Source organism: Martes martes (genome assembly GCF_963455335.1).
Source record: "Martes martes genome assembly, chromosome: 4".
NCBI classification, from domain to species: domain Eukaryota; kingdom Metazoa; phylum Chordata; class Mammalia; order Carnivora; family Mustelidae; genus Martes; species Martes martes.
Genome location: NC_137891.1, coordinates 59,518,642 through 59,535,004, shown reverse-complemented (window position 1 = coordinate 59,535,004; position 16,363 = coordinate 59,518,642). Strand labels below are relative to the sequence as shown.

At 35.3% G+C, this 16,363-nt stretch overlaps 1 protein-coding gene across 1 annotated transcript; it reads right to left on the bottom strand.

Moving 5' to 3' along the window:
• Positions 1–4,364: 4,364 nt before the first annotated feature.
• Positions 4,365–14,504, bottom strand: LOC308340853 (uncharacterized protein C8orf89; the record flags this gene model as incomplete). The annotated part of the gene is made up of 5 exons (XM_080800290.1): positions 4,365–4,513; positions 6,708–6,743; positions 9,115–9,170; positions 12,413–12,566; positions 14,378–14,504. 5 exons carry the CDS (start codon positions 14,502–14,504, stop codon positions 4,365–4,367), a joined length of 522 nt encoding a protein of 173 aa, XP_080656416.1.
• Between the last annotated feature and the right edge of the window lie 1,859 nt (positions 14,505–16,363).

Below are 16,363 nucleotides of genomic sequence, written 5' to 3'. Positions count from 1 at the left end.
GTGCTGTTCCTGACAGCACACCCCAGTGAACTTCTTGGGCACATTATCTCCATCACAGTGTCTGTTTCCTAAGAACCTGTCCTGAGACAATGAGTTCCTGACTAAATACCAAGAAGTAGTGGCTCCATGCCGCTAGCCTTTGACAACAGTGCCTGCCAGACTAGACCAAATTTACTTCTGTCAAGTCCTAACCACAGTTTGCCACTCACCTGTCTGGATCTCCCACTTGCTCCCCACTCGTCAGAAATTCGATTAGTTGGTCCTCTCTCCCTCTGTGACGAGAGAGTCCAGTGTCTTTCGTTTGAACCATCTAGTCACCAACTGACCTCTAGTGCCGATGTTCTTTCTCATAAAATAATTAAGATGGTTCTCAGTTCACGGTATGTGCTGGGCACATGGGAAAAAAGGTTTAGATCTAGATTCAGAGATAAATCTAAAGATAGATCTAAATATAGATTAATAAAATATTTTAAAATTAATAATAATTGGATTTTATGCATGTCTTCACTTGCATTTGTTTATTTCTTATATCAGAATAAAATTAAGTTGACTAACTTTGATATAGCATGCATAGAATGCTCCCATTACAATAAAAGTAGTTCTGTATCATCTGCAAATATACAGAGAAAGATATACACCTGATTTTATTCATGACTGGTGAGATTTGAGGTACTTTTTGAATTTACTTCTTCTGCACTGTTGAAATTCCCGAAAATGAAAATTATTCTTCCAAAAATACTGAAGTGATTTTTCTAGTAAAAAACAAAACAGAACAAACAGAAAAATGCAAATCCTCAATTCACTAATTTGACCAGAATAATCAGGATCTGTGTACCAGCTCACACCAACCAGATTCACAGAGGAATCAGAATTACAGTACATTAATTAACATACCCAATCCTAGATTTAAGATACATCATCCAAAGAAGGCACCAACTTTTGGGGGACTATATTTACTCAGGATTTTAAACTACATATTAGAAGGTTGTTTAATAGAAGATCATAGAATTAGAGAAAAGACAGTAGGTCTGGTTTTTTTAGAGAATTGCTTTGAAATTGTCATTGGCTAATGATTTGTCCTTTGCTGAAGCAATTATTCTTTGTAAAGAACTGTTTTCTCACCCTAAAATCAAGACTCCATCTTCCCATCTTAAATATTTACTAGAAGGTACAGTTTCCCAAGACTATGATTAATATTGCTTTCACTGGAGGACTTTCCAAATCACAAATGCAAAAAGGTCACTTCTGGCAAGATCGTCTTCAACTCAAACATAAATTTAACATCCGTGGTAGCTACGATATCAGAAGTTGGCATCTCGTACTTATCTCTGCAACCTTGGGTTTATCTCACTAGGGGGGTGGTTGAGCCTTCTGGGTACTGAATACATCCTGTTCATGAGGAACAAAAAGAGTACGTGCAATATAAGGAAGTAGAGCCTGGGGGAGCTTTTAACTTTTTGAAAATTTAATGAAAAACATAAGTTAAATTAAATTTAATCCAAGGCTTAAAAAGTGATTAATTATTGTCAGTAGATCTCATATCTTTCTTTATTAGAAAGAAATAAACATTCCACTCCTTTCTTGCATTGACTTGGGTTGAACTTTTTCATGGGGGAGAAGGAGGCAGAGATTTTCACTCCACTAGTATAAATGCTACAGGATGTTTTAGTGTCATAATTTAGAAACTCAACTGAAGACCGGGAGATATTCCTCTATGGGCAAAGACTGCCTTCCTGTAAATTTTAAGTAACTAAATCATGATGTATCACATAAATTTAAGTGTTTAAAAAATTACAATTCTATTAAGTTTATGTATATGAGCTTTGAATCCTAGTAGGTTAGAATTCTAGCTCTCCTGTTTTCTAGCTACAGACCCAGTGCAAAATAAAAACCCTTTATTTACTTCATTTATAAAACAGCAAAAACTTCACTTACCTACTTTTTAGGGTTTTCCTAATGCTTACAAAGTAATATAAAATGTTGAGAGTACATACTAGGAGCTGAATATATGAAATTCATTTGATAATTAAAGATGTTTAGAAGGGCTCATCCAACTAAGAGTTCATCAAATTTTTGTTTGAGAGTAGCTTTTCTCCTGTTTCCCGTTTCTCAAATTACTGACCACACTTGGAGTAGTTGATCAGCAGACAGAAGAAGTACAGGTAATATCTAAGCCATTCTCAATTGAAATTCAGAGGTAAGCACAAACATATCCACTTACGTTTACTGGGCTATCTTCCAGGAATGAATGCATTGTAATAATGCATACAAACACATACATATTCATAATGTATTTTACACATTAATATAAAGCATTCAGGACATGGAACATGTTCGTTCTCCCACATCTGTTTTTGTCTTCTTCCTATTTCCTTCCATCCCTTAGGAATTTGGGCTCTCTTCTCTTACTTTTTTATTTTTTTTTTAATCAGGAGAACCATGGGCTTTGCTAGGCAAATGTTTCTCCAAGTTCTAGTTCCCATCAGTATCTTTTTCCAGAGCTACAGACTGCTTCCAACTACTTATTTGGCATCTCCGTCTTGATGGCACCCTAAATGGACTATACCCAAAGTTGCATTCATCATTTTATTCCTCCCAAATAGCATCTCCTTCAGAGAATCTTATGTCTAAAATTAGAAATGAGCTGGTTTTGACTCTTCCTCTCCTCATACCCTATGCTAACCGGTTAATTTGAAGTCCTTTGCCACAACGTCTTAATTATCTAGTCTCTCCTTCCCATTCCTGTTTCTACCTTTCTACTGAGAAAGTCTCACCTCAAGTTTTATAACAACCTCTTAAATGCTTTCCCTACCTCCAGCCCCCTTCCATTATAACCTGGCCTTCAGGTTATAACCTGCATGAACGTTCCTAAATCACAAATGCAATAATTTGCTTTCATTCTCAAAATCTGCCATTGTGAAACAGAGCAAATACAAACTCAGGCTTGGCATCTGAGGTTTCCTACCAGGTGTCACCAGGTTATCTTTTGAGCCGTATCACCCTCAGTTCTTTTGACCCTGAGAGTGCATAAATGAATGGCCCCACAAAGGCAGATCTAGTTTGCCCGTGTAATTTTCTTTGACCCACAGATGGTTTTATACATCTGGAATTAGTTGCTTATTTCACTTAGTGGCTCACATTTACACATCCGCCACATGGCACAAAGCTAGGCAGGGAGTAGCCTCTTAAATGGAGAAACATGCCCCGGTTCACCACAGCCTTCATCTGATTGGTGCTCTACCTCTCGATCTGGTCCTGGCTGGGTGCCTATAACCATGTGAATTGATGACACGTCCCCTATACTACCTAGTGTCCCTGTCAAATGCATCATTCCCAAATGCAGAGCATATCTTTGCTTATGTTATTCCATCTTTCCAGAAATGCCCTCTCCCTCCATCTTTCCTGTCTTTAAGGTTCATTTCAAACACTGTTATCTTCTGTGAAGCTTTCTCTGACCACCCCTCTGGATGTTCCTGCCCTGATTTTGAAGCTCTGTAACACTTTGTAGTTCTTTTCTCTTTATGGCCTGTATCCCACTCTTCACTGGATCAGTCATTGGCATCCTTGATTTCTTCCCGTATCTCAGGGACGTGTATTGATGGATGTGCAACCCCCACTCCTCAAGGCTTTCTGAAGGTGGGGTTTTTCTCTTGACCTAGACCTTCCTTCCTCCTCCCTACAGAAATGGAGCAAGTCTCCATCTCTCCCCTCAGGGATCAGCCTGTCCACACAGTGGAAATGCCTTGCTCTACTTGGCAGAAAATGCCCTGATGTGGTGGGTGAGCTTGTCAATAATGCTTGAATGTGTACATTTGTCCAATTCTGAAGTTCAGGATTAGGAGCCCCACTGCTGCCACATATCTAAGACAGGATTTTCCTTCCAGGTTTTAGCAGCAAACAAAGCTAATATTTTCATCTGCTCGAATACTTCTCTCACAACTGTTTTCAAACTCAAGCATCAGGGAAAAGGAGGGATTTGTATTGGGCATCCCTAATCCCAATAATGATTCACTCTGTCTTGAATCTCCTGCAGCAACTAGCAATGTCATTCACTGTACAGATAGGCACTCAAAACACATGTATCAAACTGAATCGAAGGATATAATCAATGTGTATAAAATTCATGGAATGTAATTTCTCTCATGTCATGTCCCCCCAAACCATAACTTAAATGTCTTTTTGTAGCTGTTAATGAAATGCAAATGATTCTGTATATTACATAAAATATTTATTTCTTATTTACATTTCCATTTTTATGTAAATCATTGCACATCATACCACATATCAAAAAAAGAAAAAGAAAGGAAAAAATATATAAACCTTAGACATCAGTGAAGAAATCATCGCATCTGATGTGATACTTATCAGCAGTCTCGCAGGTCTCGTTTCTTGCTCTTTTTGGATTTTCTAGTAGTTTCTTGACGAATGGTATCATACTCCAATATGGCCATTTTGGAAAGTCTCTGTAAGTATTGAGATGATGCTCCAGCAAGAGGATCACTGAAGCCGGAACCTGTGAAGAAAATAAATCATCTATTAAAATTAAGTACATAATATTTTCTAAATGATATTCTCTAAAATAGAAGGCAAACAAAATCTCTCTTCCTCAAATGACCATTAAACACTGCTAGTTCTTGATATATCACATTCATTGAAGTAAAAATAGAAAGTATTTACTTTCTAAAGTAACGTGATATCAAGTCATCTCAAAACTATTTAACTAGGGGTGCCTGGGTAGCTCAGTCATTTGGGTGTCTGACTATTGATTTGGTTCAGATCATGATCTCAGGGTCAAGGGATTGACCCCTGCATAGGGTTCCACTCAGCAAGGTGTGGGAGTGGGTCTGCTTGAGATTCTCTCTCCCTTTCCCTCTCTGGTTCTCCCCCTTCTCATGATCTCTCTCAAATAAATAAATATTTTTTAAAAATGTAACTGAAAAACTATACTGTTTGTATTTAATTATATAAAACTCAATCTGAATCTATAATGTACTTTTTAAAACATGAGATGGCTGAGGAATTTATTCCAAAGCAAAAGATACAGTCTTCATAAGTAATTAACTTGTTTTATACCTTGCATGCTCATCAAGTTATTTTCTCCAAATATGCCATTTCTCATAAATGTAAAGTTTAGTAAAATAGTAAAGTTGTAAAGATAAATGAATCCTTCATTAACTGAACAGCATTACTCAAGTTTCTATTATGGAGTGGTAGTAATAATAAGAAGAGATATATCAAATGATCTCTTTGTGTCAAGTACTTACATTTATTCCAGCCACACAACACTATGAAGTAGGCAACTAGTACTATCTTGGACCACAGATATGAAAAGAAGATTTAATGGTGTTAAAAAACTTGCCCAAGGGCAAAGGATTTGAATTCAGATTTATCAAATTCAAACTTCCCATGTAATCATTACATATTGCCCTAAATATATGAAGATGAATAAATACTTCTATTTTGAAACATATAAAATTTTGAAAATAATATACTGATTCAAACTGTTTTAAAATATTATTTAATTTCAAATGGTGAAGTGTAGAAAAAGCTATCTAAAATTCTCTAGTGTGGTTATTTTTGGTTTATTTTGTTATTTGAGTGTATAACATAAGTAGGAAGTTCAGAGAAAGAGAGAGGGTGGAGGGGAAGAATATGATCGGGATACCTGTTCTTAGTGGTATAATGAACCTGACACTTAGAAAAACTCTCTGGCTACAAATAAACTGGATTTTAGGTATGAAGCAAATGTCAAAAAACTTCAAAAATCCTCAAAACTTCATACAAACCAATGCAATTAAGTTGGAAGTTGTTAACAATAAGATAAATTTAAAATTCTCAAATAGAAATTTAAACAACACATTCTAGATTACTCATCAGTCAAAAAAGAAATGAAAATATTCATAACTAAATTATAAAGAAATATTACAAAACTTGTGTGATACAGCAGAAGTTATACATAGACAGGTTTATACCTCAAATTTCTATGTTAGAAAAGAAGGTTTGAAAATTAAAATTTTAGGTATAAGATACACATTAGGAAAATAATACACCCAAAGAACGTAGTAGAAGAAAGATAATATAGGAAAGAGAAGAAATCAATGAAATAGAAAACAAATTTACATTAAGAAATATTTTTTAGAAGATGAGTTCTTCATTGAAGAGAATGATAAAAAAGAAAAGTCTCTCATGAAATTAATCAAGAATAAAACACAGAAAGCACAAATAAATAACATTAAAAGAAGAGGGACATGTAGAGCGTGTGACTCTTGATCTCAGGGTTGTGAGTACAGGCCCCACATTGGGTGACTGGGTGTAGAGATTACTTAAAAATAAAATCTTAAAAAAAAAAGGGGGGGGGGATGCCTGGGTAGCTCAGTTGGTTGAGCATCTGCCTTCGGCTCGGGTCATGGTCTCAGGGTCCTGGAACTGAGTCCCATGTCAGGTTCCCTGCCCCACAGGGAGTCTGCTTCTCCCTTTCCCTCTGCCCCTACCCCTGCTTGTGCTCTCTCTCTCTGTTTCTCTGACAAATAAACAAAACCTTTTAAAAAATAACTGAAAGGACTGATAAACTTAATTACATGGAAATAAAAAAAACTTCAAGAAGAAAGAAGAGGGATAGAAGTACAGATTAAACAAAAACTCAACTTTATGCCAATATATCTGAAAACTTAGACAAAATGCAAAAAATTTTAGAAAATATAACTTACCAAAGTTGATTGAAGAATTAGAATGCCTTAAAAATCCTAAAATTAAAATGGTTGAATCAATATTAAAGTAATAATTCTTGCTTTGTTGTCTATTTTGTTTCATGTTAGTGTACCTATACAATCTTTCTTTTAATTAATGTTTGCATGATTTGTATTTTTCCCACCTTGCACTTTTGATCTTTCTTGCCCTTAAATTTAAGGTATGCCTCTTGCAAGCAATATATATTTTTCTCAGTCTGATACTTCGTGTTTTTCATTGAAATATTTAGTCTGTTTACATATAATGTAATTGTTGTTTTGTTTAATTTTGAATCTTTAATCTTGCTAATTGTTTTCTATTTGTCCTATATGCTTTATGTTTCTTTTTTCCTCCTTTCTTGTCCTCTTTTGAAATGATCAAATATTTTCTCATTTTATATTTCCCCTCTCTATTAGCTTGTTACTTGTATTATTTTATTATTCTTTTACTGGTTATCATACAGATTATCATGTGTCTCTTTGACACATTACAATCTACTTTAAATTAGTTATTCTACCATTTTTCAGATAATGGGAGTATCTTACAACATTTTAACTCCACATAGTCCCCATCCTACCTCTGTGTTACTATTGTCAAGTATTTTATCTCTACATAGATTTTAAACTTCATAATGCTACTGCTACTGCTTCTCATTCTTTAGCAGTTGTACTTCCTTTTTGTATCACTTCTTCCTTAATATTTTTTAGTGAAGCTCTGCAGACAATAAATTCTCTCAACTTCTATTTGAATGAAAATGTATTTGTTTCACCTTTAATTTTAAGGGTATTTTCACTGGGTATCCAATTCAAGTTTGGCAGTTATCTCTTTTAGCCCTTGAAAATGCTATTCCACTGTCTTCTTGCTTCCATTGTCTACATTTAAAAAGTCAATTGTATGTCTTACCAGTGCACCTTTGAAGGTAACATATCTTCTCTGTTTTCTTGTTTTGTGTGTGTGTTTTTTTAACTTAGTCTTTTTATTATGATGTGCCTAGCTGTGGTTTTCTTTGTTTCTATCCTGCTGAGGACTCACAGAACTTCTTGAATACTTGGCTTTGTATTTTTCATCAAAATTGGGAACTTATCAGTCAGTATGTAAATACTGTTTCTGTCCTAACCTTTTTATTCTGGAATTAGAATTAAGCATGTATAAAGCAAGTTTATCTTGTCACATAATGACTTGCACACTGTCTTCTATATATATTATCTTTTTTCTTCCTCCACTTTAATTGGGTATTTTCTAATGATCTTTCATTTTACAAATCCTTTCATCTGTTGCTTTCCATTTCTCCCCCAACTTTATTGCAATATATTTCACAAATAAAAATTGTGTATATTTATGGTTTACAACATGATGTCCTGATATACATATATACTGTGAAGTGATTACTGCAATTAAGTTAATTAACACATCCATCACCTCACATAGTTACTTTTTCTGGGAAAGTAACTGGTTCTCATCTGGGAAGATGAGAATACTTGAGACTTGCTCTCTTAGCAGATTTCAGTATACAATTTACTATTATTAACTATAGTCACCATGCTGTACATTGGATCCCCAGAACTTATTCATCTTAGAACTGTAATTTTCTACCATCATCTCCCCATTTACCCCACTTAAAACTGTGGTAACCATCATTCTATTCTGTATGTTTGGCTTTTTTTTTTTATTTTTTATTTTTATTTTTTTAAGATTCTGCATATAAGTGATTATTCCATTAGGAACAAAGTTCCATGAAGCATTTGTCTTTCTCTGTCTGGCTTATTTCACTAAGCATAATGCCCTGTGGGTTTAACCATATTGTCACAGACAACAGATTTCCTTTTCTACTGCTATATAATACAGGTATACCAGCTTTTCAAAAGTTCATGTTAAGCCATTTTACTTCTATGAAAGACCTACAACAGCACCTGTCTTTGCTAACTGCCAAGAAATCCAATAGAGTTTTTTCACTTTGATTTTAGAAAGGTAAAAGCTGAAAATAGTGTTCAGTGTTTGTTTTGCAGTGGGCCATTATAGAGGTAGCACGTGCCCTGAACAGTGAGAGTGGCACCATCAAGCTCCGTCCTGAACTACACTCAGCATCTCAGCATCAAGCTGCCACAGCTTTGAAAAATTTCAAAGGTCAGAAACTCAAAGCAAGACTAGTATGCAGACCATGCAATGGCCCACATGAGAGATGATGAGGGCCTATCCCAAGGTCCTGAGATAATAAAGGTATGTGTATAAACATCCACTATGTTTATAAGATAAACAAAGCTTAAAGAAGCATTAAAAAGAACAAAGCAATTAAATCGGGGGTTGGGGGGGGAGAAAGGAAGTTAAAAAGAGTAAGTATGGGACAACCTAATAAGACATGTGGCAGGAGAAGAAAATGAGCCAACTTACCCTTTGGTTTCTCCTGAAGTGGTACCACAGTGCAGGCCTCCTTAGTCTTCCTTACCCTAAAATTACATATTATCATAAAATCACCTTTATGTAAATCCAGGATAGATTAATTTAAAAAATACAATAAGAGACAAGAAGCTGCCTTCAGCAAAACTCACCTCCCGAAGGACATCACATGGAAAGTAAATAAAGATTAAAGAAAGTGAACTCATTCCATCATAACTAATCCAATCAGAAGCAGATAGGAACAACTCAACATCTCGGGTTTTGTTAATAAATTTTACCTGTAGATAAGTGTAATGCCCAATTTTCCGCATATTTATCTTTATCTTAACTTTCTCCAAGTATAATTCAGGGAATGCTAAGAGGAAGGGAATCAAGATTAAATTAAAAAGGTATCTAGACAGGCCGATACTAACTATTGCTTATTTGTGTACCTTTTATTTGTTAATCACCACAATCTGAATTTTATCTTAATTAACTTTTGTTCCTACTGGGAACAGACCTACATAACAAGTGGGTTATTAGAGGAAGTATGTCACCACCGAACCTGCCGTAGGTGAGATAGGTGCAAATTTCCTGTACCTATATTAAACTGTAGAAGTCAGCCGGAACTTTTAAATGCCCTTCACCTCTAGGATTACTACTATCAGTTACATTACCAGAGTGTGCCTTGAGAGTCATTTTAAGTGTATGATTATAATTAAAGAAATTTGAGGGGTGCCTGGGTGGCTCAGTTGGTTAAGCGTCTACTTTCAGCTCAGGTCATGATCCCGGGTTCCTGGGATCCAGCCCCACATTGAATTCCCCCTGCTCTGTGGGGAGCCTGTTTCTCCCTCTCCCTTTGCCTGCCATTCCCCATGCTTGTGCCCTCTCTCTGTCAAATAAATAGATACAAAATCTTAAAAAAATTTTTTTTGAAAAAACAATCATTGTTTTAAAACAAATATTCACATATGGAAGGAAAAAAGGTAGGAAGGGGTTGTACACAAGACGAACAAAAATGTGTTACTTCCCTGCTTTGCCACGGCTTTTCGTTCACGGGGCGCTGTGCAATATGCAGAGGAGAATAAAACACTTGCACGCAACTCGACATGTTCTCACTAGACTGGCTAAAATAAAGACACTTGTTTCAAAGACAGGGAAAAGAACTAACATTTATGTTGGCCAAGCATTTCATAAACATTATGGCACGTAGCCACCACTCTTCCACTTTGTATACGAACAGCACTTGTCATAACATGAATTTAATATATTCAAATTATCCTTCCCTGGTTAGGCAAATTCACACTCAAGTCAATGTAAAATGGCGAGGAATCATTTCACTAACAGCCAAATTGCAAACGAAAGAAAAATGAAATAGAGTGAAAACACTAGGAAGCCAAAGGAAAACTTAAGATTAAGAGGTAGTTGGGCTAATTCAGGGGGAGCTTTCTGGGTTTCCAGTTTCTTAAAGATGAGCATGTGCACTGAAAGAAGAGTAACAAGACTGCTCTGTACTGAGACAAGTCTACTGCCAGACTTAGCCCTACACCCTCCTCCAAGGGTCCTGAGACTCCCAATGAGAATGACAAGGGTCAGGTAAGGGTTGGGGACACGGGGGTCTCAGTAAGGATGGAAAGTCTCTGTCCTTAAGTAGGTTTTATACTGTGTTTCCAGCTGTCTCTGTTCTTTCTACATCCTTGCCATCCCTCCTATTTACTGGTTACCATTTATTCCACTAGCAACTCGCTCGCTCTCTTCCACCATTGCTGATTCTGCCTTATTTCATTATAATCTCGTGGAAGAAAGAGTAATTTTGCTTTTCATACTTTTACAGCTTGGAAATCTGTCCTCAGATAATATTAAAAATGATAGGGAATAGTTTGGGGGCACCTGGGTGGCTCAATGTTTTGGGCCTGTGCCGTTGGCTTAGGTCATGATCTCAGGGTCCTGGAATCGAGCCCCACGTTGGGCTCTCTGCTCGGCCAAGAGCCTGCTTCCCCCTCTCTGCCTGCCTGCCTCTCTGCCTACTTGTGATCTCTCTCTCTGTCAAAGAAATAAATAAAATCTTAAAAAAATGATAGGGAATGATTAAACAAACTATGGATTCTTTAATAAGATACAATGTAGCCAGTAAAGACTGTTTGAAGGTCATGCAGTGACATGAAAAAATGAATATGTGTAATTAATATGTTAAAAAGGCAAAATAAAAAATCGTAAGTACACTAAAATCATAGAGAAAACAAAAGTCCACAAAAATGAAGAAGAAAAGAAGAGAGCAAACACCCAACAAGAAAAGTCGATATGTTAGGATGGGTAAATTATCAAAATATTGTTTATCTTTTTTCACTCCAAATTTTCTGCAAAGTTCTTGTGCATTTTCATAATTTAGTAAATTATACATAACTTTTCATTTTTAGTGTCATTTTATATGACCAAAACTTATATCAGGAGTAATTAACAAAAACAACACTGTGGAAAACTCAATAAGTATATTCTAAAACTCCTATATTTGTATGCTGTGTGTAACTGGCTGACTTTAAAGCTCAGGAAATATGAAAATACAAAATTTCCCCTAAGGAAAGTAGCAACTTGGACTACTATAAATGCATCATCTTTTTTTGTTTGTTTGTTTTAGGCTGCCAAAGTGAATAAGTCCTGGATATTCAATAGATACCTGATGAATAAATAAATAAACCAAAGCAACCACCAAATCGAATATGAGACCATCTTATTAATTTCTAGATCCCTTTGGAGAAAAGGGTTTTCTTTTAATGGTATGCCAGCTAGCCTAATTTATAAAAAGGAAGGTAATTATGATAATGGTTTTAAATGCCAATATTCAAAGTGAATGGGACTTTTCTGGAGGACAGCCTCCTTGTCCACTCGTCAGCGCAGGTCTTCCTCAGGCTGTCATCTCATTTAGAACCTCCCCTCACATGACGTCACTCAAACTAGAGACGAAACCCGAGGTACTATATTCAGCGTACAGAAACCTGTTAACATTGCAGAGACTTCATTTAATTTTATTGCTAAAAATTCCGATATTCTCATGGGCAATCTATACTAGAGCAACAGATATTTTTAAAAGGAAGTCCTTAAGTCCTTTCTGGCAATGTCCCTTGAAAACTGAGAAAATGGCTTACTTGTCAAACTGACTAAAATTGCTACCTAGACTAAAACAAGAGATCCTTTATGAAACAAATATCAGTGGGCAAGAAAGACTTCCACTCACTAGGCAGGAAAACCTCTCCGTTTAGCAGTTATTACTACAGATGCGAGTGGAACGCAAGAGAACTGAATAGCAATGGTCTACCTGACTGGACACATGTCGGGGTCAGCCTGCAGCAGTCTCTGACGAACCTCCAGTGGAGTTGAACTTACACTTTTTGGGCAACTCTGCAGTCCTGGTAAATACGGCATCTTGACACATTCTTTGAACTCTTCTAGACCAAAGGCTGTGGTGTATTCTAATTAAAAATGGTATCATAATTAATGGTATTTTTCCTGATGAAATGTATGTAACTTCTTTTACTACATATTAAAATGCATAATACAATATACTCAATCAGTCATTAAGTAGAGAAAATAAAGCTACTGTCCTTTATCTAGTATCTTTCCCAAGAAGTAGAATAAGGAAAAAGGGCAGGTTCACAGATCTCCTACAGTTGTCCCTGTCTTATGCCCTCATTATTTTATATAATTAGAATTTCCAGAATATTAGAGATATTCACATTGAAATAGAGTTTAAAAGCACTTTTAAGAGTCTAATATTATCTGCTACTTTAAACCTTTCTACCTTCTTGCTTTTATGTAAATAAGAGGTATAAATACATGGTTATTTAGTTAACAATGAGACATAAAAGAATTTTTTTCAGGCATTGATTTTAATTTTCTCAGGGGTGCCTGCGTGGCTCAGCAGTTAAGTGTCTGCTGTCAGCTCAGGTCATGATCCCAAGGTCCTGGGATAGAGCCCCACATCGGGCTCCCTGCTCAATGGAGAGTCTGCCTCTCCCTCTCTCCTTCTCCCTCTGTTGCTCCCCCCTGCTTGTTCTCTCTCTCTGTGAAATAAATAAATAAATGAAATCTTTAAAAAATGATAATTTTCTCTCTGCAAAATTTCACAGCAAACCTATAAACACTAACATTGAAGCATCAAGGTTTCTTCTTCTACTGACCTCACATAAAAGAGATTGTCAAATTATTATTTTTTTTAACGTTTATTTATTTATTTGAGAGACAGAGTGTGAGAGTGGAGAGCTCAGAGGGAGAGCAGACTCACTGCCAAGCAGGGAGCCCGATGTGGGACTCGACCCTGGGACTCCAGGATCATGACCCGAGCTGAAGGCAGTTGCTTAACCAACTGAGCCACCCAGGTGTCCCTGTCAAATTATTTAAAAACAAAACAAAATGAAGTCTAGCACAGTAATAAAAATAGTATTTAATGGGACTGGAGTTATATTAAACCCTCCAAATGCCATTTTGCTACCTTTGATTTTTCTTCTTCTGGGAAAAAAAGAAGTTTCTCCTGATCAAAAAACAGACAAATTCTCTTTTCAGCAATTAGATTTAGGGGTAAAAGGACAGATAAACTTAGGTTTTCTGAGTATCTTTAATGGGAATCCAGTGGAAAAGTTGGAAAAATAGAGCAACACACTCAAAACCAGGAGTGATGACATGGGTTGGGGAGTTTGGATTTTACTCTTTTCAAGAATTACATCTCTATTTATAAAGCTGAAGGCAGAATTCAGGATAAACAAGAAATACAATTAGAATTTGAAATTTGAAGTATAAACTGAAATTAAACTATTAATATATTCATACACATGTCAAAATCCCTCAAATTAGTCTTTATTGAGGAAGGGTAGAATGTAAGATACTTTCCACATAACTCACACAAAAAATAAAGTTCTGGTTAGAATTATGATAACAAAAAGATGCTGTTAAAGATTTGGGTTTCTTAAAACATAAAAATCAACTCGAGATGCTTAAAAACAAACAACATTTGTGAAAAGTAATATGACCCAACAGAGGTAGTACTGCACTGATGCCAAGAGAAGTAGTTCTTTAAAATTTGTTTCCATCATGAGTTACAGAATTATATTAAGTAAATTAATTTTAATTTGCTTCCATTTTTATTTTCCATAAACTTAGGATATTATCCTTCCATAAATGTTACAAAAATTGTAAGATGTCTCCTGACTGCTTAAAAAAATATATGTTAGTTTAAGGCACTATTTCTATATTTTCTTCAGTAAAATAATTGTAAAAATAAACTTACCTTTCTTCATCTTTTGTGTTTCTAAAACTGCTTTCCTCCAACTACTCTCAAAAAGAAAACAACTGTCAAAGGAATTTCTGGTGACACTGGAAGTATCAAATTTGATTTCCGGAGACAGGACTGGCATTTTTTCTTCTTCTTTCAACAGTGCTGATGAAAGTGAGATTCTGCTTCAAATTCAGGACACAAAATACAAACAAACAAACAAACAAAAAAAAACCCGTATTTTAGAGATAAGTATTTTTTCTGATTTGTTTTCCATCATACAGATTAAATATTAACATAGGCTTACATGGAAAGTTCACTTATAACATGTAAATACATATTCCTGTGATTTTAAAGTAAGTGGCCTTTAATAATATAGCTAAAATTGGTAGTAAAAGTTTTTTCTTTTAAATATTTTAATAAGTTCTTTCAAGTCCCAGGGCACAGATAATTTAGCAATATAAAAAAATTTGAAGTTCAACAGCAAGTTAGGGGGGACAAGACAATAAAATGTTTAGGATTCTCTCAAATATATTACCGTTATACACAATGACCAAGTGGGACTTATCTCTGGGAGGCAAGGATGGTTCAATACACAAAAATTAATGTGATATACCACTTTAAAAGAATAAAGGATTAAAAAGTCACATGATCATCTCAATGGATACAGAAAAGGCATTTGTCTCAACAAATGACAGTCTCAACAAAGACAAAGAAATAAAGACAAAGAGATAAAAGACAAAGACAAAGAGATTAAAAACTCTCAACAAACTAGGAATAGAGAGAAATTATCTCAACATAATACCGGCATGTAAAGTCCACAGTTAACTTCACAATCAATGGTGAAGAATCAAAATGTTTTCCTCTAAGATAGGGAATAAGGCAAGGATGACCACTCTTACCACTTCTATTCAACTCTAAGTGCTAGCCAGAGCAATGAGGAAAGAAATGGAACTCAGACTGGAAAAGCAACAGTAAAACTGTCCCTGTTTACAGATGTCATGATCTTAAATATGTAGAAAATCTTACAGACTCCACCAAAAAATCACTTGTACTTTTATATACTCAATAAACTATCTGAAAAGGAACTTAAGAAAACAATCCAATTTACAATAGCATCAAAAAGAAGAAAATACTTAGGAATAAACTCAGTTAAGGAATGAACAAATTATACACTGAAAAACACTGATGAAAAATTAAAGAAGACACAGCAGAAAGACATTCTATGTTCACAAATCAGAAAACTTAATTTTGTCAAGATAACCATACTACCAAAAATGATCTACAGATTCAATACAATTGAAATCCCAATGGCATCTTTATACAGAAACAGTTAAAAACATTCAAAAATTCATATGGACTCACAAAGGACCCCAGATAGCCAAAACAATCTTGAGAAAGAAGATCAAAGATGGAGGCATCAAACTTGCTAATTTCAAAATATATCACAAAGCTAAGGTAACCAAAACAATATGATAATGGTATAAAAACAGACATATAAACCACTGGAAGACTAGAATCCGGAAATAAATCAACATATACACAGTCAACTGGTCTTTGACAAGGATGCCAAGGAGTACACAAGAGGGGAAGGATAGGCTCTTCTAACAAACAGCATTGGAAAAACTAGATATCCATATGTGAAAGAATGAAACTGAGCCCTATCTTACACCATACACAAAAATCAACTCAAAATGGATTAAAGACTTAAACCTAAGACCTAAAACTGTAAAACTCCTATAAGAAAACATAGGGGGAAAAACTTCATGACATTGGTCTTGCAATGATTTTATGGATATGATGCCAAAAGCACAGGAAACAAAAGCAAAAATAGACAAGTAGGACCTGCATCAAACTAAAAAGCTTCTGCACAGCAAAGAAAACGATCAGTAGAGTGAAAAGGAAACCTCTAGTCTGGGAAAAATATTTGCAAATCATATATCTGATAAGGGGTTAATATCCAAAATATATAACTCCAAAGCAAAAAACAAAACAAAACAA